Source organism: Acytostelium subglobosum, assembly GCF_000787575.1.
Source record: "Acytostelium subglobosum LB1 DNA, scaffold: scaffold3, whole genome shotgun sequence".
Lineage (NCBI taxonomy): Eukaryota > Evosea > Eumycetozoa > Acytosteliales > Acytosteliaceae > Acytostelium > Acytostelium subglobosum.
This window is the reverse complement of record NW_012236529.1, coordinates 818067-842316: the sequence shown is the minus strand read 5'-3', so window position 1 is coordinate 842316 and position 24250 is coordinate 818067. Positions and strand designations below refer to the sequence as shown.

Genomic DNA, 24250 nt, shown 5'->3' with positions numbered 1-24250 from the left:
TGCGTTCAATTTCGCGAACTTGTTTTGATTGTTCACACGCACAAGGAGCATGGTCCTGTCCCTGATTGGTGAGTGGGCAACTGGTATCTGATCGATATCATTAAACAAGTTTATTCATTCAAATAGACTCATCCATGATTCATCAGCCTTGCTACTCCTCAAAGACATGTTAACCGATGATGACGAGGATGAACGTATGAAAATCATCTCATATCGTCTTTCCTGATGATCAATACCAGACTTGATCAATTGGAATGAGTGATAATGTTGTCCAACAATAAGTTTGTGTCGATTGATTAGCTTGGAAACACTATCTTCAAACTTGATTGATAGTAATGACTTGTGTTGTGATAATGATTCCAAAAGTGTCAAGGGATCCATTGATATGTCATTGGTGGCTGAACCAAATGAACACGCTCGTATACTATCATTGTCCAGTATGGCATTGACATCAATGTCCTCCAATGATGACATACTTAATGAATGGAGCGTCTCACAATCTGTTATATATCGATTGATCAAGTTACGTGAGCCACGATACAGTCTGAGATGATGTATACGAGATCCACGCGTGAGCGGTGTCAACTTGTCATTCGGACCAACAGATGAACAGTTGATCTCCAGATTGTCGAGGTCAAAGTGCAATGGTGTATCAACATTGCACATCATCATGTGATCGATGTATAGGTTGCGCAAACTTGCGCCGCGCGACATGGACGCAAGGGTCTTGGTGATGGCCGGGTTTGACCCGACCAGATAGACCTGTAACGTCGTCAGTGACTCCATTTGTATTAGTGATGCCATGAACACATCTTGATAATTACGGATCATTGGATTGAGATAGAGTGTCTCGATGTTCTTGAGTCGTCCAAGTGTGGCCATCGAGTTACTGTTCCATCCAACTGGGTCTGGTCGCCGTCCGTATTCAATCTCGAGTTCAACAGTGAGCGAGAGTAGACTCTCATGCTCAGCGAGTACAGCCAGTGTGGCGACCTGATTGAAACTTGTGAAGACCAATCTTCTGATAGATGTGTTATGGATGAAGGTGGCCAACCCTCGAAGGTACTCTAGTTGGGCTTCGCGATGCACGACCACTGTGAATGTGTTGACTCTTGACATTATAGGATGCTCAACATTGACTAGAATATTGTTGAGATTGAGTCTGCAGGTGGGTGGCAGCCAGGTTGGAAGCTTGACGAGCGCGGCAGGACGTAGAGTCTGGGGCATATCCTCATGCATCCATATGGGACTGATTGTGAGTGAATGAAGGTTGTTGCGAATGTTTGATCTCTCCAATAGAGGCCATTCTTCATCTTTAAGATGTGATGTTGTTATCACAAGATGCATCTTTGTCATTGGACACAAGGGATCGTTCATATGTTTGTCGAAATCTCCAATCAACATGTGATTACAATCGATGTTGCGCCAGTCTAGTCGTTCGGCCACATAGTTGAGGTACCTGCGACACACCAGACCCAATCTTAGTCGCCATAGTAAAGGAAGGATATCATCGACCAATAATAACTCTATTATATGTCTATGTATCATCCATGGAAGCTCCATGTTTATATGTATGTATATATATATAAATATTATTACAAGGGTTGTAATTGAATAAAATGATCACATGATTGGTCATCTGATCAGATTATCTGATCATGTGATCATAAATTTCCAGAATAATTCCATATCACTTTCGGTCGACACTTGGACAACATCTGATGAAACATAATGTTGGAGGATGACCATCGTACTTGGACAAGTCTCTCTTGATTAGACTAAAGGTATGGTAGACTGTGCCTACATGTAGCTTGAATAGATAGCTGAGGTCTTCATGTCGACTATAGTCGAATGTAATGTTGACTAGTGATGGGTGTGCGGCCAGCTCCTTCAACCATCCGATAGGATCGATTATAATATCTTTAACAATGCTAACCATTAGTGAGCGAATACATTGGTTGGACTGGATGAGTTTGAAGTCCAAGTATACAATCGATTGCATTCTGAGTATGTCGATTGATTGACATTCGCGAATGTATCGATCAAAAAGTTTGTTGTTCTCTTGATAGAGCGTGAGGTTATGGATACGTGTCTGAGGTGCTAATGGGGCCAGCTGATGATCACTTCCAAATCTAGAGAATCCCATCAAAGTCATGTGATCCAAATCAAAGTGCAATGGAGTCTTGACATCTTGTAAAGCATAATGATTGGTGCTGACACTGCGCAAGCGATGATTTCGTGACATTGATGCGACCAGCTCTGCGATGGGCGGATGACTCTTGTCCAAGTGAAAATGAAGGAAGGTCAGGGATACGAGCGACTCGAGTGATGTGTGAAATGCTTCATGGTGATCTGTGATGGCTTGAATGATTGACAGCTTCTCAAGGTTGTGTAAGCGGCCAAGTGCTGTCATGGAGTGGTGGTCCCATTCACTGTATCGACCGTGGCTATTTGGAAGCCAATAGCCATTGATCTTGAGCTCAGTCATCCTCGCCACGAGTGACGGGTGCTTGATGATTGTGGTCAGCAACTCAGACCTCAAACCACTCTCGATGCTAAGTTTGATTGGTGTGCTCATGATGACGGTGGCCAGCTCATCCAAGATCGTAAGCTGATGCACCTCTGAGATGGAGATTGATAGTATGTTGAGTCTTGACATCAGAGGGTGATTAAATGGGGCAAGGCTATCGACCAGACTGAGCGAGCAAGTTGGAGGCAGCCATGATGGCAGGGTCTCCAACACGGGTATGTCCTTTATCCTTATGTTCTGATCATCAGCCTCCCACATATCTAACATTGGTCCAATGACCAACTCTCGAAGGTTGTCGAGTACACAGTTGACACTCTGCCACCAATTGCCAAAAGGTGTAACCTTGACATGTATGTTCTTCACGGGACATAGAGGTCTCTTCACATGTTCGATCATGTCCTCTAGAGTGCTGCCTGGTTTGATAATAGCCTGTACAACATCATCACATCCATGTTGAAAGTCAACCAGTTCGGTAACATATTGAAAGTATCTACGAGAGACGCAACCAAGACTAAGTCTCCATAGTAAGGGCATCACCTCATCCTTTAATAATATCTCAACAATCTTCCTCTGAAGTGTCCAAGGTATCTCTTGTTGTTGTTGTTTATTCATTTATATATTATTATTTGTTTAAAAGTAAATATGTCACGTGATCAAATAAAACAGTCATGTGATCAATCAGCTGACAACTTTTGATCAGCTGTTGTTGATTTTGATATTTTCCAGAACATTTCTATCTCCTTAGTCTGTCCAATCTAGTGCCAGGGGCTAGTAGTCACACTTTCCACAGTATCCACATTCACTATCACAGGCGGTGTAGTCTGGAAGTTCACCATCACTTTCATATTCTTCATTGTAGTCAGCTAGGTAGTCCTCGAGGTCAGCATCATAGACGTAAAAACTACCTGGGAATGCCATTTTGAGTTGATTGTGAACGGTCTTGAAGGTGGCGGGGCTACAACGTCCATGGATATGATCACATTCATATTCTGGATCTAAAGTTGGATTCCAAAGTATGTTCCAAGTACCATGTTTAACATCATTTATCCAATTTGCATGTCTACCACATTTAAACTTGAACTTTGCTAAGATATTATCATCATGTGGCATTTCCTTTCCTTCTCAATAGAATACACATTCTTCATGATTATAAAACTGATCACGTAGTTTGATCACATACTCTTGGTACTTTTCTACATCCAGAGGTCTATTTGAGTTCAATCTGAACTCATATTCACCTCCCATTTTAATGTATAATTAATTATTAATATTTTTTATAATATGTATGAGTAATATAATTATATTGTTGATGCAAGTATGAGTGCTAATTCTAAAATGAATGATAGAGTATTGAGTTTGGCTCAACAGTTTGGGTTTGATGCCAATTTTCATGTGCTTTCACAAAGAGAAGAGAGACAAGTTGTATTCTTAGAAGTTCAAGAACCGGTGGGGGTACCCCTTTAGGCAACCAATCAATTTCAAAAGGAATTAGAAATATAGATAGACTTATCCCTTCAATGATCTCTTGAAGTATCATGTCAACTTCTCTTTAAAAGGTAATGAACGCTCAATTCAACTTGTGTAATCATATCATTCAAACAAAAAATATTAAGTTAACTTCTGAATGACACTCTCTCTTATTCAAAGTATCAAATTGAGATTAGGATGATGATCATGTGACGGAATAGTTCCATTGAGGGGTGGTGATGTCTTTCATAATCTTTGTCTCACACAGTATGAAGATATTGAAAAACGAAGAAAGACACAAACTAGTCAATCAAAGATATAAATATATATTCATACAGATAAAGAGATAGAATGGACACATTATTTATGGGTGGTCCTCCACTGTTGAAGCCAATGTATTATAATGGCTTATTCAAAAGGTTCATCGATACGATGATGGCAGGTGGTAAGGTAGAACCTGACGAGGTGCCACAACCAAAGTACACGACGGCCAAGCAGGTGATCGATCGTATGGAGTCATTAAAGAAGTTGGGCAATGACTCGTACTCTCAACAGTACTACTGGTTCTCAATATCATACTATACTATTGCTATTCAATGTTATGAACAGCACGCTATATCACTAAGTGCGGCGTCATCTGACGCTGACAAGCAACACATGCGCAAGTTGGTCTCGGTCATTGGCAGCAACCTATCTTTGGCCTACGCCAAGCAACTGTGTATTCCCGAGTCGGTTGCGGCGGCTCAAAAGTCACTGGCCTACGACGACTCCAACGTCAAGGCCTACTTCAGACTGGGTGAGGCTTTACAGCTACTCGGCAAGACTGATCAGGCGGCGGCCAACTATCAACAAGGCGCGAGATTGGCTACCAGTCAGAACAGTCCAATCAAAGATGACATCAAGCAAGAGTTGGAAAATATCCTGTTGGATCAAAGACAGAACGCAGCCAATCGTGTGCACACACGTGAGAGGATCACCAACGACACATCATTCTCAGCATTCCCAGTCAACTTGGAGTGGGACTCACTCAAAGGTGCCAAACTAGTCGCGTCCAAAGACATTCCCAAGGGTACCATTGTGTTACGTATTGCACCATTCTCTGCCGTCCTCTTGGATGCCGCCAAGTTCACTCATTGCTCATCATGTCTGCGCAACATCAGCTGTAAGTGTGTCACACATCAGTGACCAACGCGATTCAATCACTCACGATTACATCAATCAATCAATCAGTTTGCAAGTATGTGATCTGCCCCAAGTGCCAGAACAACACTCTTTGTGGTACATGTAACCAGGACAAGGTGGTCATCGAGGAGCATGCTAGGGAGTGCGAGCTACTGGCTTACATGCTCCAATACCATCGAAATGAAGAGACTACAGGCTTTCGATTCCAAATACGTACTGTTTTGAAGGTTATCCAACACTTGGAGGGCAAGGCAAACAGATTGAACACTCCTACAGCATGGCGCAAGGATGGCAAGCCATTCATATATGACACATTGGAGGATTTCGATCATGTCTTTGTCCCATCGTCGGCAAAGAACAAGGGCAGCGCTCCGAATCAGGATGAATGTGTCGATGGTATGATCAATCTGTTTGTCACCAAGCTTGGCGCAGATTCCCTTTCAAAGGTTGACCGACAACATGTCGACAATATCGTCAGGAATCTCTCAAAGAACTCACGCGAGTACCTCGAGACTCCACACAACCGAGGGTATGCTCGTGGAATGTTCCCATCAGAGACCTACATCAAGCACTCATGCCATTTCAACTGCAACTGGTTCACCGATTCCAATGGTATGTTGGTTTTCCGCGCCATCCGACCGATCAAAGCTGGCGATGATATTACCTCCTTCTCTGTGAACCCCACCCTCACCCGAGCCGAGAGGATAGAGGACCTGATCAATATGCAGTCATCCTATTGCACATGCAGCCGGTGTAGCTCGGACTACACGGACTATGTGTGTCCGAAATGTCACTCGGACATTGGCAGGAGCGACATGAAGATTTGGGAGCCTATACCCAGGTTGGACTTTGATGGCCGTGTGAACGTCTGTCGCAATGGACATGTCATGGTGACGGCCTTCTTTGAGGTGACCGAGCAGATGGTCAGATCCGCCCCATCACTAGTAAGACATGGGTATCCATCGGTCATGGATATCATCAGTCATTTCTTCAAGGCGAATAGTATGGTGATACTATTCCACCAACGGGCACACGCCTGCCTACTGGTCACCCATGGCGATTATGCAAAGATACCTGAAGCAATCGAACGTGTGTGGAAGACAACCAACGAGGCATTTGATTATCCCAAGGAGATAATACCTCATTTCTATGTGGAGGACTACAATATGTTGTTAATGACACAAAAGATGAGCAAGAAGAAGGACAAAAAGAAGATGCAAGATGCGATTGATCAGTGTCGCCAGGTCCTGGAGAACCATTTGGAACTGTCCACACATCATATCAAGAATGACTTCAATCAAAAGTTCTCCATCCAATAATAATGACATGTGTCGACTATGCCGGAAATAAATCAATCAGATGATTTATTTGGTTTGGTTTATCTTGGAGAGTAGCCTACGGTGCTGTTTGTGCGCAACAGGTTGCTCATACTCTTGCTGGTACTGCTGTTGATCAACAGTACACTGGTGTCCATGAACATGATACTCTTGGCATAGGTGAGGAACTTGCGAAGGAATGTGTTGGCACTGCTGCTAAATGCTGAGGTCTGTAGCTTCATCTTGGACACAAGTGACAGTGGTGATGAAGACGAGGCGGTGGATGAGGATGCTCTCTTATGTGCCAATGTTGGTGATGCTGATACAGGTGATGATGAAGCTGGTGATGATGTCGCCGATGATGATGTCGATGTCGAGGTGGCTGTGGTATTTGTTGTTGTCGACACGTCCACACTCGCAAAGATATCCACAATGCCAAAGTAATAGATCTCGTGGCCATTGTCAGAGTAGAAGCCATTCTTACAACGACGATTGGATTGGAAGCCCAGTAGGACACTGGATGAGGACATGACCAGTGGTGACACTGGAGTGTTTGATAGACCCATTGGTACTTGAAGCGAACTGCTGAGACCACCGTTGGGCACAGATGTGAAGAGACCTGGTGAGTTTGGTGCACTGGCCGTTGGTGAGCTTGGGATGGCTGGTGGTGTCTTGGTCGCATTCAGCATGTCACTATCATCAACAACATCGTCGAATGACCATGTTCGCGGCAGTGATATGAACGACCTCTTCAGCGACTTGCCAATCGAGTAGTTATTGGACTTTGTAATGCACTCAATCTCCTCCAGGAAGAACAAAAGACGTGGAACTGTAAATTGTTTGAATGAGTGTTGGTATGGTAAATATGTGATTGATTGTGATGCATGATGCGTGATGGATCATACTTGTCTTGATTGGGTCGACGATGGTGTTGTTGGATGACATGCCACCATCAAGTGATGATGAAAGCTCACCAGAGATGTTGGCGGCAGACGAGGATGCTGATGATGATGTGGACGATGATGAGGATGCATCCATGATGATCGGCGCCACATAGTTGTTTGGTGATTGTGAATTGGATGTTTGACTACTGGACATGGTCATATCAGTATGATTGGTGGTAGTGGTTGTGATGATTGGCGTATCAAACTGTATGATTGGCAGTGGATCATGCTCCTTGATCACCTCCAACATCTCATTTCCACTGTCCACTCTATTGATTCCAATGATCATGTTATAGTCAACTAGATCATGTGATGAAAGAAACTAAATTGTGTGTTTGATTGTTAGTCAGTGCACCTCCAATCATGGCAGATGTTTGCAATGGACATACAGTTGAATCCTTCTCCATCTGCTTATAGAGTGCACTCTTTAGCGTTGGATCCAGATGAATCTTTCGGTGTGATAGCTTGTTCTTTAGGTATTCGGCACCATTCTGGAATAACACATATTAGTCAATCGATCAATCGATCAATCAATATCAATGAAAGGTAATACTTACAGCCTTGGTGGATACGACCTGATCGACATTGCAACAGGTGTTAAATGGGTTCAATAATAGTACAACATAGAAGTTCTGCTTTTGTCTCTTCTCAACTCTGAACAGTCCAAGGTAGCGTGATAACATTGCATTGGGATTGTATACCAGGTACTAAAGTATGTGTGTCTGTCAGTATAGGTTGTGCCGCCGCGGCTATGACAGGACGACATACGTTATAATAATGAGGCAGTAACTTTCTTATCTTGATCGAGTGTGACTTGGATATTGTCCTTAGTATGTACCTTCTGTCTGATGAGTAGATGGTGAATGTGTTTGGTACTTTGGATGGTGTCTCGCTCGATACATATGATGACCAGGATTTCTAATATTGTTTATTTGAGTTGAATGATGGAATTAGTAACTGATGATTGATTGGAATGATTCCATTTAGTGACACACATACCAAGAATGCAGTGGAATGTACTTGAGCTCTGTTTCTAAGGTCTTGGAAGACGTTGGGGGCAAAGTCCTTGACAGTGGTCTTCTTCTCAGCGATTGATATCTTGTAACGCTTGATCAGTTCAAACTCACTTTGATCCATGGATGTGATGTCATCACTGCCGACTCTGATCGATGTACGCAGTGCGATCAGTGAGTGATTGATGAGCTCGTGCTCAGCCGAAGTATCCACTTGGAACACTGGTCTGTTGGGAATTGGACTGGTGATTGGCTTGACCAGATCAGAATCGTATGGCTTTGAAATTGTCTTGTACACTGGATGATCATCATAGCCAATCTCTGATTGATCCGAGCCAAATGATGGAGATCTCATCATCAATCCAGGGTCTTGTGAAATTGACAGTGGGTTCCTTTCCAGTTGCTCCTGAGTCTGCGCGTCCGTCGTAGTCGTGGTGGTAGCCATGGTAGTGGTCGTGGATGTTGATGTTGATGTAGCATGTTGTTCATCTTCTTCGAGATATGAGTCGTCTTCCTGGTCGTCGTCAACTTGGGGCTCGTCATATACTGCTTGTGAAACCATGCCACGCTTGGACTTGTAGATGGCTATGCTGTCAGCTCTTCGAAATCTCTCTTGGCGACTCTGCATGGTCGCCATCAACAGTGCCTGTTGTTGTTGTTGTTGTTGTTGATCAACATCTTGTTGAGTTGTTTGTTGGTCCTTTATGGATGATACCATTGATGCTGCTTTCCTTGCTACAATACTCTCACCTCTGCACATTGGAGCGACACCATTAGGTGGTAAAGTGTCAGTGTTTGGTTGCATTGTGGACAACATCTTTGTTTGTTTGTTTGTTTGATTGATTAGATGATATGGATTGGATGATTGATTGGTTGGATGAATGAATAAATAAAGTAATTGCTTGGATGTGATTGGAAGTGAATATAAAGGAATGGAATGAAATGGATTGAAGTCACCTGACTGTAAGTGATTGATTGATCGATTGAGTGAATGAGAGAGATGTAATTACCTACTACTATATATGTTAATCAATCAAATATATACATAAACATAAACATAAACATATATTACTTGTACAATGAGGGGCACTACTAATACCATTACACCACAACCAACATATAATCAATAACAATCCATCACAATCACTAGTGTTATCACAAACAAACACATGCTCTAACTGCAGTCCTCTGGATCAATGTACAAATTTGGAACACACACACTCTCTCTCTCTGGTCAACCCAAATAAGCAACAAACACATGGTGGTAAGAGGTATGTGTGTGGGTGGGTGGTTGTGGTGATGTGTTGTATCTGTTCGTTCAGATTTAAGATCGATTGTGGTGGTATTTTGATCAACAGTGTTGGTGTGTGTTGTGTTGTGTGTTTGTCTCACTCTCAAGTGTGAATGATGGAGTGAGTGAGTGATCAATGGAATGAATATGTATCTTTGGATAAAGAATGCCAATGAATTCATTCATTCGTTGCGTTATGCTCATTGTGTCTCTTACAAGAATGTTCTTGCACTTGTGTGATGTTGGAGTGGCTGACTGGCGATGGGTCATTGGCTAGCTACACTTACCGATTCACTTTTGATTCCTGGATTACTACAGTTGTGTGTTGTTTATATATGTTTATCTATCTGTCTGTCTGTCTGTATATTCTATAAATGTATTTTGTTGATGTTGAATGTGTTGTTGAAGTGGCCACTAGCTGTGTATATGATTGATTGATTATTCGAACGAACGAAAGAAAGAGTAGATCAGCCTACTTGGTGTTTGTTGTCGACTATCGAGAAATGCAAACATAACATTAAAAAGAGAGATAAAGATAAGGATAAAGATAGGTGATACAGTTGAGCAATGAGCGTGTTACACCAAAGTGAGGGAGGGTAGAGAAAGAGCGAAAGAGAGAGACACAGCAAACATTAGTCAAAGTTGAAGCAATGCTATTGAGTTACGGGCGGGAATATTGAATATGTGTGGGTTTAGGCTGGACCAAGAATGCCCGCTGTACACACGATCACTGAACCGATCAGTGTGTGTTTGATCATTAATCATTCATCATACATATCTCACTGAGCCAAAAGATAACAGTCAGAAGGTTTTCGAGTTTTTCAAAGTGTCTGGACAATCACCGTGTTGTCCTTTCCTTGCCCATAACCTAACACACACTCATGCTACACTAAAGTCGTGTCAAGTTTGACTGTTTGCTTTCGGCACCCAAACAACATAGGGTCTAATTAATATATGTTTTGAACAGATAAAAAAGGAATAGTTATTACTAGATTTGAATCTTTAGTTGGTGGTGTTCAATAAATCGGGAACTGAAACAATAATTAAAAATTAATATTATTATTGTTAATTGAGATAATAATGAAGATGTGAGACAGAGAGTGGTTGTGGGTGATGTGGTTGTTGGGGCCTAAAGAGAGAATCAATCCAAAATCAATCGACTGTTCTCGGTCTAACGATAACCGTCATTGTAGAACCTCCTCTTGGATGGTGGTTGATTATTACTTGAATATAAACGTATCATTCTAAATGAAATCGTTAAAGTCTACTTCCCTTTAAATATATACAAATTTATTACTTGTAATAATAATAATAATAATTAGAATATAATGCATTTAACTGTATTACCAGAAGAGTTACTTGTAACACTGTATCATTATATTGACAATGTCAAAGATTGGTGTAAGTTGTTCGATTGGTATCTTGATCAATTCCTTAAACTAATAATAAATCAATCAATCAATCAATCAAATAGATAATATGGCATTAGTATCTAAACTAATGAATAGGATTGGAAATAGTGAATTTATTTGGAGATTATATTGTTTGAACAATTCAATTACAAATAAGGAGGAGACAAAGAGTTGGAAGGACTCTTACATCGAGTCTGTCTCAATGATATCATTAACATTCGACCTAAAGTTTAATGGATTCCATTTCGTATGTACAGCCTAATAATATTCGTCGACTCAACATTCATACTAACTAATACTACTACTAAACAGGCAAGTTCACAAACAGTCAGATTGACTATATGTAGATATACTCCATTCAATAATATTTCAAAGGAGTTGACAAAGCATTATGGTATATGTACACATACTAGTGAGATGCAGTGTGAGGATCACTGTACTCAATGGCCAAGATATATACTATGTCGCAAAGGAATGATAAGCGATAGATCTAGATCACCAATAGATATTGGTCTAGTCGATGGTGATCGTATAAGATTATCAAACTTCTACATATAATAATATAATGACTTTATATAAATCATTCTGCCGTAGCAGCATGTTTGGAACCTCCTGGTCTCTCATAATGTTGTGTTGACACTCGATTGTTGTGACTGGAAAGATGTTGGATGTTCTGGAATATATATCGTTGTTGATGATGGGGATGGAGGCGCCATGACCAAGCTGCTGCTGTTTGGATGCGGAGTTGTTCGTTTGATTACATATTGCTTCCTTGAGTATGATTTGCCAATGGCCTTGACGGTGTAGTTGTCATCGAGTGAGACCACCTCATTCTGATCCTTGTGATAGATGGACATTATGAGCTTGTTGATCGATGGTATCGAGAAGATGATCGACACATAGCGCGTGTCGTACTTGTGAATGTGCAGCTTTAGCTTCTCGATCGACACACAGTTGTTCAGATGCGACAGGTTGTAGTCAGAGTAGTTGCCAAAGAAGGTCAGCACCAGCTTGCGCAGATGGTACGTCCGGTGCAGATACTCGATGAACTGCGGCGAGCTGGGCGAGAAGCTGTCCGAGAGCAGCGAGAGCTTGCTGATGCGCTCGCGAGGCGGCAGACGGAGGTGGTATCCAAAGCAGTGCGTCAGCTTGGTCAGAGTGTCCTGGTTGCACACGAGCACCCGCTCCAGACGGAGTTTGATCGCGTCGGTCATGTTTGAGAAGTTGGAGTGGTGGGCTAGAGAATGAATGGAGGTCTGCATCTCAAGGAAGGCGGACATGTTCTGAGTGTCGGCCACGTTGTGCAACGATATCTTGTGAATGTTACAATGGAACGAGAGCAAGAGGTCGCAGCGCACGCGTCCATAGGTCATGTCGTAGAACTTGAGCGATCGCAGGCTCTTCATCTGCTGCGTGGCGACGACGATGTTCACATCGCTCTGACCGACCTTGAGGTCGTGGCGAAGTGTCAGGTGCTCAATGGTGGCGAGGAACGATCGGCCCATATGGTCATAGTCTAGAAGGCCGCTGACCAATGCATCGAGGCCAATCGAGTTGATCTCGAGCCGTGTGATCATCTTGACCAGACAGTATTGGTTGGATTGATGTACATGGAAGTTGGAGAATGATTTGTTCATGCTGCATAGGTTGATCGATTGGAAGTGTGCCGAGATGAAATGAAAGAACTCCTTGGATATCAATGCCAGATTGAGTATATGTCGGGTGGTCTCCACTGGTCCATACAATGATTGATTCACCTTGAAGCTATGTATCACCAATGACAGTATCTTATTAATCAATAACACTGGTAGTGTATAATTGATTGTACCTCTATGATATAAATGCATATTATTATTCTATTGTTGTTGTTGTTGTTGTGTTTAATGGAGTATAATTATAATGATGTTTGTTTGATTGAGTATGTTTGATTGATTGAGTATGTTTGATTGATTGATTGAATGAATGATGTTTGTGATAGAGTAACAGTAGTTTGGAATATCGTCCTACTGTTTCAACAAATGTTACAGTGACAACATTATAAATTGACTATTACCTATATTGATCGATTATTTGATTGATATTGATTGATTGATTGATATTGTTTGATTGAATGAGCTATCCAACTTAATAATAAATTAACTAAAAGGTATAATAAATATTCTCTAGTTAGTTACTCTTTAATTGTTTTATGTACATATATGTATGTAGGAGTAGAGAGTGAAAGTATGATATATGAATGAATGCAAGGTGACGGTGCGATGCTTAATTGTGCGACGCGTGATTATTGTAGCTGCAATCAAAGGAAGGGACCTTACCTCACCCCAACACCCTATCACACATCTCCCTACCCGCAACGTGATTAATTAATTTGAGCCCATGCATGACAACAGGCGAATGAATGCCAACCCCCCACCTTTGACTGCACTTGCAGCAAAGAAGAACAACTCATGATCCACCATCTTGCAATCTAATCGTCGTTTTTAGTTTAGTTTGACCATGCAATGGAAATAGTCTATTGTTTGTTGGTTGCCGACGATGATGATGTTGGTGATGTAATGGTTGTGGGTTGTGCATTCATCATCGCCATGGCATAATCTAGCTTCACCTTGAATAAAGTGGCGATATTTCCATCTTTGACAGGTATGAGCTTGAGTGTCACTGATCGCTCAATCAGACTGAGATCAATTGGCGTGTGCATCTTCAACACAATTCCCTTCCTCTTGTCATCGTACATTGTCTCCTTGGCACTGATGTACGTGTAGGGTATTTGGAAGAGGAAGTTGCTCTGAAGTATGCTCTTCTTGGTCTTTTGGTAGATCAGTCGCTGATCTGACAGTATGATCGTGCACTCATCGTTGACCTCGCAATGCCAGAAGTAGTTGTCCAGTGAGTGCTTGCCCTTGTGACTTGACTTGAGCAGGAACCATCCAGTCGACTCGTCCATCTCGAATGGTTTGAGTAGTTGATCAGCGCCAAAGTATCTGGGTGGCCTGCTCCTGTCCTTGGTCTCGTGTAGATTGGTCGTGTTCCTGATGCCCTCAGTGGCCTTGGTCGTCATGTCTATTACAGCCGTGGCTGGTTTGACTGCAACGCCGACCACACCTTGGACCAGTCCCTTGGCCAGTCCAGCCATTCCGTCTCTCTTGGCGCCCTCGATTGGTTTGGTGACGATGCCAGTGATACCTTGGAATAGTCCCTTGCCAAGACCGATGCCACCCATTGCCAGTCCCTCACCAAGATGCTTGGGCTTCTTTGCATTTTGTGCCTTGCGTTCCTGGAGATACTTGTCATCAAAGGAGAGTGTTGCGATTCCTGAACCGATTGTGCCAGTGATCTTTGAGATTGAGTTGAATGTGCCATAGACAGAGTTCTTGAGTAGGGAGGTCGTGCCCTTGGCCAGTCCCTTGCCGAATGCTGCTGGCGACTCGACAAGCCCCTGAGCGGGCTCGACAAAGAAGTCCTGGACACCTGTGCCAAAGTTCCTAAAGAGTCCGACTGGGTTGCCAATCACATCGACTGAGCCAAGGATGTTGTAGAACTGTCGCAACGCTTGTTTGATGTATGTTGACTTGAGTTTGTCGATAAGGGTACTCCAGGACGAGAATGGATGCTGCATGAACAGACCCTGCAGTGAGATTGGCGCGCGGTCTAGCTTGGTGAGCGTGAAGCCAAGTCCCTCGATGGAGCTCAGGATCTTGGTGTCCGTCTTGAACAGACCGTCAGGTTGAAGTGAGAGTGTGATGCTGACCATAATGGGGTTGAGCACCAGCAGGGCAAAGTAAACCATCCTCAATGAAGAAGAGTCTTGAGCGGGTGGCTTCAAGTCAAACACAGGGTACAGATCACTGTGGTCGTACTGTGCAGAGGATGCCTGTGACTGAGCGGACGATGCACTCTTGTTAAAGTCGGGTAGGGATGTGGCAAAGTCCAGTACCTGCTTCAGCCAATGGTCCTCAACCTCGAGCATCATCTCTTGGATGAGTATGGAGAAGTATCTAAAGTGATCAATGTCGTCAAAGGACGACTTGATGACTGACATGTGCAGGAAGTCCTTTGGATTGTCTGGCTTCTTGACGCTGTACAGCAGGACGGGGAACTCTGTGCGCACCAACTGGTTGTCAATCTGAATGTCGCCAATCTTGACCTCGAGTGATTGCTCAAACTCGGACTGATCCATCTGAAGGAACAGCTCCTGAAGTGAGAGATAGCATAGCTCCTTGGGCGTCTGATCGATGATTGACAGGCCTATGCCAGACATGCGCACGAACAACTGCATGGCAGACGACTCGCTGTCCACCTTGGTGTTGCAGTTCTCCTTCCAGTTCTTGACCTGGCGGAACTTGTGGCTATGTGTGGAGAACATAACCACGCGGCTTGATCGCTCAACCGTGATGGTCACGTAGATGGAGTGATTCTGCTCCCACTTGATGCGATAACACGTGATCTTCTTGAGCTTGAGCTGCTTCTTTAGTGGCATGCCATCGACGAATGCGTTGAGGATGTATGCGCCAGAGGGGTCGTCCCAAGCGAATGGTCGCTTATGGCCAGGCTCAAGAATATCTTGGTCGGCAGGGTTCTCCTTATCACACTTCTGCTGATATGATATCTTGAAGGGCGTGTCATTCTGGATGAGGTAGGGCGGGTGCTCGATGCTGATGTGATTGATCATGATGTAGTTGGTACCCTTCTCCTCCTTGATGCTGATGTTGGCCATGATGTCATCGGCAACTGAACGACCACGGAGTCTGAGCACAAGGTCTTGAACCATGTCAATGGCAAAGGCACCAGACATATCGCGTGACTTTGCTGTCTTGAAGCAGAGGTTCTGCTCGTCCTCATCGGATGGCAGCCAGTGGAGTGGTTTGAACTCATTCGGTTGCAAGTGCATCAACTCCTTGCTGGTTGGCTTGGTGGTCTGATACAATTGGATGGGACAGTCCAGCTTGTTCTGGACGACGTAGCGTGGAGACAATGTGACAACCTTGCTCAATCTAAACTTGCTGTTGTGGCAGAAGTCCACAGTGTATGATACGGCATAGGATTTGTCTCCATTGGAACTGGGTAGACTAAGTGATCCAGTGTGTCCAACTGTGACAATGGGTGTCGATGCACAGTACTTCAACTTGGTGGCACTGCCACTGCTACTGCTGCTACTGGCGTCACTCTTGACTCTCAAACGGATAGAGCTGTCATGATAGAGAATTGGCGAGTTCATGACTGAGTAGTTATTGGTTGGAATGTCCACAGTGAATCCATCACCTTTGGCAACGAGGTCGAGCATGGAGTTGTTGACCAACCAGTAGGGACAGTAGATGGCGAGCATCCTCACACCCTTGACATCCTCGATCTTCTCAATCTCCAAAACAATCTCACGGCTGTCTTTGCTTCCTCCACTGCCATGCAATTTGAAGTGTTTGGCAACGGACGACGAGTCGCCAGATAGGAGTGATTGAGTGGCGTCCGAGAAGTGGTCAATGCCAGAGATTGTGGCGCTGAGAGCTGCGCCACCAGGGATGTATGAGAACACGTCAATCTTGCTGCCACTCTCAAGCTTGGTTGCCGTCTTGTTGATGGACAATGTGAATGGGATTGGGAGCAGGTTCTCGATTTGGACAGGGGCCAAGAATGATATCGTCTGGAAATCCTTGCTCTCATGGATGATATGTGGCGCAAACTGGTGTTTCTCATTGACCACAGATATGGCCATGTATGCCGGATTGTCAGCACGATCGACTATCTTGAACGTTCGGCTGTTGGGTCGATTGATCACGTTCTTGTCCTTGGCCTTCTCCTTTTCGCGATCCTTCTTGAACATTGCCAGCAGGTCGGCAACGACAACTGCATCAGACCAATGATGTGAGTCCACCAACTTGATGTAGAGCTTCTTGAAGCTGTTGAAGCACTTGAGTGGCAGTGAGCAGCGACCACTAGAGGGCAAGACCACGGCTTTGTCGTTGGGTTGTTCGTCCCACTTGACATGGATGGGCAGGGATGATGAGTTGACAAACTCAACCAATGAGCGAATGTGGATGATCTTGCTGCCATCGCGTTGTAGACGACACTCTACATCAACCTCTTGATGTGTTTGTGAGATCTCCAGTGGATAGAGTCGATGACCAATGGCATCCAGCATCACCGAGCTTACCCGAGAGCCATTGGGCAAGAAGATGTTGAGCTTGGCGTTGGTACCCATCGAGGAGTCCTCACGGCTCTTTGACGTCTTGATGTGGATGGGCTGCGATTGATCGTTCTCGAGTGTGATCCTGGTCGGGTCGTGCTTGTCCTCCGACTCAATGAACACCTCGTAGGCGATCATATCACCTGTCATGTTCATGATCCAGTGCGATTGGAACTTGTCCTGGAGTCGACGAGCAGATGTTGGTGATTCTATGCTTGGCAGTCTCTTCTTCTCCTCCTTCATGTACTTTGCCAGTGATGTGTTGCTAGTCATGAGACTCTTGCCCAGGGATGTGTTGTTCTCCTTGTCCTTGGCCTTGATCAGTGTGACGGTTGTGGCCAATGTTTGGAGCAGGGCGTGTGATATGTTCACATTGAGCATGCACTGAGTAGCGATGAATGCAGCGCGCATCTTTCGTCCATCCTTCTTGAGCTCGACCCTGAATGACCAGTCCTCGATGAATGGTTCAAACTTCATGATGCTCTCGTTGAAGTAATCAGACTTGAGAGCAATGCTAGTTGTGAGCTCCATGTTGGACGACCAGTTGGTGACCTTTGCGCCAAGCTCCTTGATGTACAGCTCTGCAATGGGCAGGTGCATGTTAGATGACTCGTTGATGAGTAGGATGCTGATTGATGGGCACTTAAAGTCAAGTATCTCGTTAATGTCATATATCCTCTCTTCGTCTGAGGGTGCAGTCGATGCTGACTGTGTGGCCAGAGAGTCAGAGTTGGCGCTGGACGCCATTGATGACATTGAGCTGACGCTCAGAGAGGAAGGCGACCTGTCCAAAGCTCGTAACTTCTGTTGTCGTTGTTGCTGTTGTTGTGCACTCAAGTTCTGAGCGACCTTCAACATTGTGTTGATATCATCGTAAGAGAAGAACAGCTTGATGATTGTTGATGAGACGTTGATCGATTGCTTCCACTTCTGGGTCAGGGTGTCCAATGACTTGGAGTATTGGACTTGAAGCATCTCGATTGGCTTGAGGATCTGAACGGGGCGCTGTGAGCCTTGCGCTGTGTTCTGCTCCATGTCGGACATATCTGATGGTCTAAATATGTCCACCTTGGTCTTGACTACTGATACTGTTGCCTCTTCAGCGCCGTTCGATAGTCGCTTGAATGTGACCTTGACCTTGGTCTTGGCTGTGATGCACCTTGTGTTTGGCTGTGTCTCGTTCTCAACCAGAGTCATCTCGGCCTTTAGCGAGCAGTTGAGTGTGATCGTGGGCACCCTTTGCTCCTTGTCGTGAACAACGACCGCTGCACCTGGCTCTGGAACTGCTACTGCCAAGGCCTCATCAGCAATGGGCTCTGGCACGCGTAGTTGTTTCTTCTGATGTGCCTGAAGTGGTTGCATGAAGAACTCGGCAATCATGATGAATGGTGTGGGCGAGACGAACAGACATGGCTTGTTGACCTCAATGTTCAACAACTGGTCACCTGAGAGGTTGTCGCGAATGTAGCCAAAGTGGATGAATGGCACCAAAGTTCCCTTCTTGGTCGGGTAGTTCTCGAGGAGATTTTTGAAGATGTTCTCAGAGGCTTCACGGTCGTCTGTGACACGGATTGATTCGAGTGTCGCCTGCAGCTTGGTGCGTTGGTTCAATGACGTCCTAAAGTCAACATATATGTTCTTCAACTCGAGTGTGGCAATGGAAGTCTCGGGAGATTGGATGGCCAGGCCAATGCTTGGCAGCGAAAGCTTCAGCACCAGCAGGTCCCTGCCCATTGGTTTGATTGGCTCCAGAGTGCCTGGTGGAGAGGAGGGAAGTGCTGTGGCTTGAGGAGGCATTGCTGACGAATGCTTCTTGGTCGCATCACCAAGCTCCCTAACAAGACTATCAGCCATTGTGAGGAAGAACTCGATCTGGTCCTGTGTCAGGATGAAGTTGATGTTGGACACGCTCAGGTCGATGAGCAGGTCCTCCACATCAATGCTGTGATTGGGCAACAGGAATCGATTGATGCCAACGTTGAAGTTGAACTTCTTGAGGAAGCTGGTCTGCTTCTCATTCTCCACGATGGTGATGTTGGTCGACTCAAGACGCACAGTCATGATGTCCATTGGCTGCTTGGTAACCTGATGGTCAATGAATCCATTGGACACGATGATGTTGCCCAACTCAATATTGAGAAGGTTTGACGATGTAGATGACTGTGGAATGCGACAGATTGGTGTCTGGACGACCACATCAAGCTTGAAACGACTGACCACCTGGGCAAGGTCCACACGTTGTTGTTGTGGGTCCTCCTTGTCCTTGTTTGGTCCAGTCTCAGCAATCGCAGGCTTTGGCTTGTTCAGGATCGGGTCAAGCATGCCTCCCAGGACATAGCTTTGCACTTGCATGATGAATCCAAGCTGAGTGTTGATCACAATTGACTTGATGTTGGCGTTGAACGAGCTGTCAAAGCCACTGTAGTTGGCAAGGTGCTTGGGATGTGTGTTGAATCCAAAGTTGAGCATTGACTCATGCTCGTCGTGTGGCGCAATGATTCTCTTGTAGAGCGAAGGGGTATCGGTGAGGTCCTCTACAACAATGCTACCCAATGAGCCGGCTACTGACATCCTGGTGTCCTTGAACATGGTGGTGGACACGTTGATCTCATTGATTGAGAACACACCAAGACGACTGTCATCCTCCTGGTTCAACAGCACTCCTAAACTATTGATGCTGGCTGTCACCTGGATTGCGATGAACTCACTTGGAAGTCTCTTCTTTGGTGTTGCCAATTGCTTGGCAGGTGTGGTGGGCTGCGAGGCAATAGATGGACTGGCATTGCCTGGCTTGCCAGACACATCAGGTAACTTCTTGGACTCAAAGGACAGCGCAAGAATGAGCAGTTGCTTGATGGTCATTGGATTGCAGACCAAGTAGAATGATTGGAAGTTGACGTCCAACGTCATATCAATCTTCTTGTATTCCGGAGAGTTCTGGGAATAGTTGAGAGGGTTGTTTGTTAGTCATGTCATCACTCTACATTGATTGAATGTACATACTGGTTGGAATTGTTTGAAGTTGACTTGGACAAGTGATGTGTTGTTGGAGACGCCATGAAGGTCCTTTGATGGATTGGAGGTTGCTAGCTTCTTCAGCTTGCACTGTGTGTACAGGTCATCAATGTCGAGACGATCCAACTTGACCTTGCCAACTGCATCAAATGTCCTCAGTGCGAATGCTACATCCAATCCATGAACAGAGAGACATATGAGATTGATTGACTCACGTGACACTGTGACCGATATCCTTGTGACCTTGAAGTGCAAGCTGATCTTCTTATGATTGATCAAAGTCTCGATTGAGCTTGAGCTAGCCTTGTTCTGGTCGTCAGATTGTTGTGATAGCACATCAATAACCTTGCTCCTGGTGACCACTGTCGAGGGCACAATTGGATGATCTGCCAATGAGACAGCTGGGGCGGGCTGCTTCCAATCTGCGGCCATGGTCTCAGCCATGCATAGCAACTGCTTGATCTTGGAGTCTGAGACCAAGATGCTCAGCTGAGGCAGCTCTCCATGCACCTTGAGCTTAGTCAATGTGATGCTGTCTTGCTGCACACACGAGTGTATCTGGAGGTGCACATCAAACTTGTCGATTATGTGTGTCTTCTGCTCAATCTGCACCCTCTTGTCATTCCATGACTTGGTATCGTTGACCAACAGCAACTGAATCGATTCCAACGAGATGTTGAACTTGTCGTAGAAGCCTTCCTCGGATGTGTTCGACACCACCTTGCCCTTGATGTTCTGATTGGCAGGGTCGGACTTGACCGTCAGACTGCCCAGATCGAGAATGAGTGCATTGGCCGTGGGAGTCTTGACACTCTCGGGCAGGATAATGACGGGCGCTTGAATCTTCACCGACAGACCCAGCACCTTGTGGGTGTCCAGTGCGTTCTGAAGCTGCATCTTGGTTCTCTCGGCGACACTGTCGATGTAGTCGCCAGCAATGTTGGAGATGTTGGACAAATCGACTGACTTTGGACTCTTGAAGAAGTCCACAATCTTCATGACCAGGTCTCTAGACACGACCACTTGTAGTGGCTCGACGTTGAGCTCCACAGACACGTCCATTGTCTTGTCAGAGGGTCCAGTGTCGACGGCTGCAGTCAAGAACTTGTTATTGTTGTTGTTGTCGGACGAGGTGGAGTAGATGACCTTGGGATAGAGGGTGTTCTGTGTGTGTTGATCAAACACTGCGATTTGATGGAGGCTGGCGAACAGTTGAATGCCCTCCTTCCTCTGCTTCAGACACGCACCCAATGATGTCAGCGCTGCATGGACGAATGGTGTGTCGTTCTCGACCAGCTGTACCTGTATCGACTTGATCGCCAAGTCAGCCACAACTTTGACCCACTCGGGAGGCTCCTCAGCTGACTCGATCACCTCGGAGTACTCAATCGTTCGATACAACTCGTCTCTCTCCTCGTTGGACAGGTTGACCAGCGGCGCCTCCTTTTCGTCAGTCTGGCGCTGACCCCATCCAAACAAGTTCTGAACGAAGCCTCGCTCAGACTTCTTAGTGTCCAGGTAATCGGTCCTGATCTTGTTCTTCTCCGACTCCTTCTTGATCTCAGCGTAGGCCAATGATCGATAAAAGATGATGTCCTCATACACCAGCTTGTCCTCGAGCAACTCCAACTCTGTCTTCTCATTCTTGGTCAGTGGCGTCAACCATTTACAGTTGGGCAATGATCTCTTGTAGAGCTCAATATAGCGAATGCGGTCCTTCTTTCGCTCCAGGAAGAATTTCCATGAGCTCTGGTATCGCTTGAGTCTGATCTTCTCCAGTGTGACCTCGCCGGCATAGCGCCACCAAGCGCGTGGGTCCGAGCTGACGCTGATCTGTGGGCGGTACTTGAGGTACTTCATGTCGCGCAGGAAGTCATTGGTGAACTCGAGTATGTTGAGCACCGAGTGGAACTGTGGCGCAGCTAGCGCGCACGTGATATCCGAGAAGACACAGTCGGCCGTGATCCTCGGGATGTTCTTCTCATAGACAATGTTGCTCTTGTTCACGGAGACCTTGAGCTCCGATGTGATTGGCTTGAAGACAAACTTGCGCAGAGCAGTAGTTGGCGACTCGCTGGTAGGTATGGCATTGAGGAAGGCTGCTGTGAATGCCTGAGTGTCAAGATCGCTCATAGATGTTGCATCATCGTCAATGTAGGCTGCAAGCGAGTTCATTTGTGCCAACTTGCGCAAGATGTCTGGAGTTGTATTGGTGTTGGTACCTCTTCCATCCACAAACATTGGTGCCCAATTCTCATCGGTTGATTGAGCAGATATGCCATCGAGTGTGACACCAACAGCATACAACTTTGGAGTCAGAAGGAATGGAGGTTAGACCATGAGCAATATCCTCCATCTTCGTCTTTGATTAACACACATACTCTATTTGTAATACTGCTCTTGTTCTCGAATCTAATATGTATCTTCTTGATCCTAACTTGTAGGTTGTCAATGATCTTGGTGACTAGACGACTGGCGAATGAATCGCCACCGGCCTTCTCTTCGCTGGCCTCATCACGCAGGGTCTTCATGAGCTCGTAGCTCTGGACACGCTTGCGCTTGGCCTCTCTTGCCTTCTTAACCTCTGTCTCCTCGTCGTACTTGTAGTTGCTGGACGTTGGCACAGCCAATGCATAGATGGACTCGATCTCAACGATGACGGGCTTTGATCGCAGGTCCTTCCAGGGGACGTGCAGTTCCAGTTTGCCCAGGAAGCCTTTGACCACTGATATTGGCAGATTGATTGGCAAGTTAGCCAGGGCATCCTCCTTCAACTCCAAGTTGTTCAATACAACATTGCCACCGAATAGACCAATCTTTAATTGATCCTTATTCAAGTTCTTTATATAATCTCCCAACACACGGGATAGAACATCAGAAACAATTCCTTCGAATACCATTATTATTATTATATTATTATTATCATTTAGTTATATATATATATATATATAATGATTGGTGATGATGATGATTATGATGATGATGATGAAGTAGATGATAATGAATGAATGAATGGTGTGAGTGTTAGTTACATTGATGTTGTTTATTTGTGTTGTGTATGTGTGTGTGTTTGATGCTCGTTTACTTCTTCAAGATGCCCTTTTTTGGAACAAAACAGATTCAAACCCTTCAAAGTCCCACAAAAGGGTGATCTTCACAAGTTTATGCTTACTTGGAACTGGGTCCAAGGCCAACTAAGGTCTAAACTTAGACTTGTCCATCCACAAACCATTTAGTAATTCTCTATTTATATATATATATATATATATATACATCAATGATGAGCATTCAAGAACAATCAACTACAATAACAATATCAACAATAATACATTATAATGAACAAAAGATAAAGGTTATATTGAATAATGTTTATTTGATTGGTGATATGTTATTACCAATTTGTAAAGCATTAGAACAACCATTATCTCCATTGTTACTATTTGATACTGATCCAAATATAAATAAGAAAGCAATTCCATTATTTGGAAGGAATCCAATACCAAAATGTGGATTTAATGATATATATGTTGGTGTACCTCCTCCATTCATGCAAAGTATGTCATTGGATTGACATTCATTTATTCATTTTATTAACCTTAGTATTCATGAGTAGCACCAAACACTTCACCAATACCAAGGACATTGAAGAATGTTGGAAAGGTCAAAGATCATGACATGACCGACGATCACAAAGATGATGAAGAAGGAGGTGGCGTTGGTAACGTAAAGTGTGGAAGGAGAAATAGAGCAAGTGATTTCGATTATACCAAGAAACTGGGGAGTTGTCAATGGACCAAAGGTTGTGGATGCCTGAAGTACAGAGCGAGGTTACACTATCGATATTGGTGTAATTGTAATCATACCATAGACTTTCATTATGAAGATTTCGGTTCAACCAATCT

General features: G+C 44.6%; 7 protein-coding genes across 7 annotated transcripts; 2 read left to right on the top strand and 5 right to left on the bottom strand.

Moving 5' to 3' along the window:
• Window positions 1-368: 368 nt before the first annotated feature.
• SAMD00019534_018190 (hypothetical protein) lies at window positions 369-1239 on the bottom strand (the record flags this gene model as incomplete). Its single annotated transcript, XM_012902410.1, has 2 exons — window positions 369-424; window positions 477-1239. The coding sequence occupies 2 exons, from the start codon at window positions 1237-1239 to the stop codon at window positions 369-371; spliced, it is 819 nt and encodes a 272-aa protein (XP_012757864.1).
• Window positions 1240-1690: 451 nt separating this feature from the next.
• Window positions 1691-3142, bottom strand: SAMD00019534_018180 (hypothetical protein; the record flags this gene model as incomplete). The annotated part of the gene is made up of 1 exon (XM_012902409.1): window positions 1691-3142. The coding sequence occupies one exon, from the start codon at window positions 3140-3142 to the stop codon at window positions 1691-1693; it is 1452 nt and encodes a 483-aa protein (XP_012757863.1).
• A 1254-nt stretch (window positions 3143-4396) lies between these two features.
• On the top strand, window positions 4397-6492 carry SAMD00019534_018170 (hypothetical protein; the record flags this gene model as incomplete). The annotated part of the gene is made up of 2 exons (XM_012902408.1): window positions 4397-5143; window positions 5206-6492. Coding segments are annotated over 2 exons (2034 nt in total), but the record flags the coding sequence as incomplete, so codon positions are not given.
• Window positions 6493-6557: 65 nt separating this feature from the next.
• Window positions 6558-9257, bottom strand: SAMD00019534_018160 (hypothetical protein; the record flags this gene model as incomplete). Its single annotated transcript, XM_012902407.1, has 6 exons — window positions 6558-7324; window positions 7401-7761; window positions 7829-7930; window positions 7997-8146; window positions 8208-8357; window positions 8439-9257. The coding sequence occupies 6 exons, from the start codon at window positions 9255-9257 to the stop codon at window positions 6558-6560; spliced, it is 2349 nt and encodes a 782-aa protein (XP_012757861.1).
• Window positions 9258-11071: 1814 nt separating this feature from the next.
• SAMD00019534_018150 (hypothetical protein) lies at window positions 11072-11710 on the top strand (the record flags this gene model as incomplete). The annotated part of the gene is made up of 3 exons (XM_012902406.1): window positions 11072-11144; window positions 11218-11402; window positions 11468-11710. Coding segments are annotated over 3 exons (501 nt in total), but the record flags the coding sequence as incomplete, so codon positions are not given.
• A 68-nt stretch (window positions 11711-11778) lies between these two features.
• SAMD00019534_018140 (hypothetical protein) lies at window positions 11779-13002 on the bottom strand (the record flags this gene model as incomplete). Its single annotated transcript, XM_012902405.1, has 1 exon — window positions 11779-13002. A coding segment is annotated over one exon (1224 nt), but the record flags the coding sequence as incomplete, so codon positions are not given.
• Window positions 13003-13667: 665 nt separating this feature from the next.
• Window positions 13668-23248, bottom strand: SAMD00019534_018130 (hypothetical protein; the record flags this gene model as incomplete). Its single annotated transcript, XM_012902404.1, has 3 exons — window positions 13668-20270; window positions 20337-22655; window positions 22730-23248. The coding sequence occupies 3 exons, from the start codon at window positions 23246-23248 to the stop codon at window positions 13668-13670; spliced, it is 9441 nt and encodes a 3146-aa protein (XP_012757858.1).
• Window positions 23249-24250: the final 1002 nt, after the last annotated feature.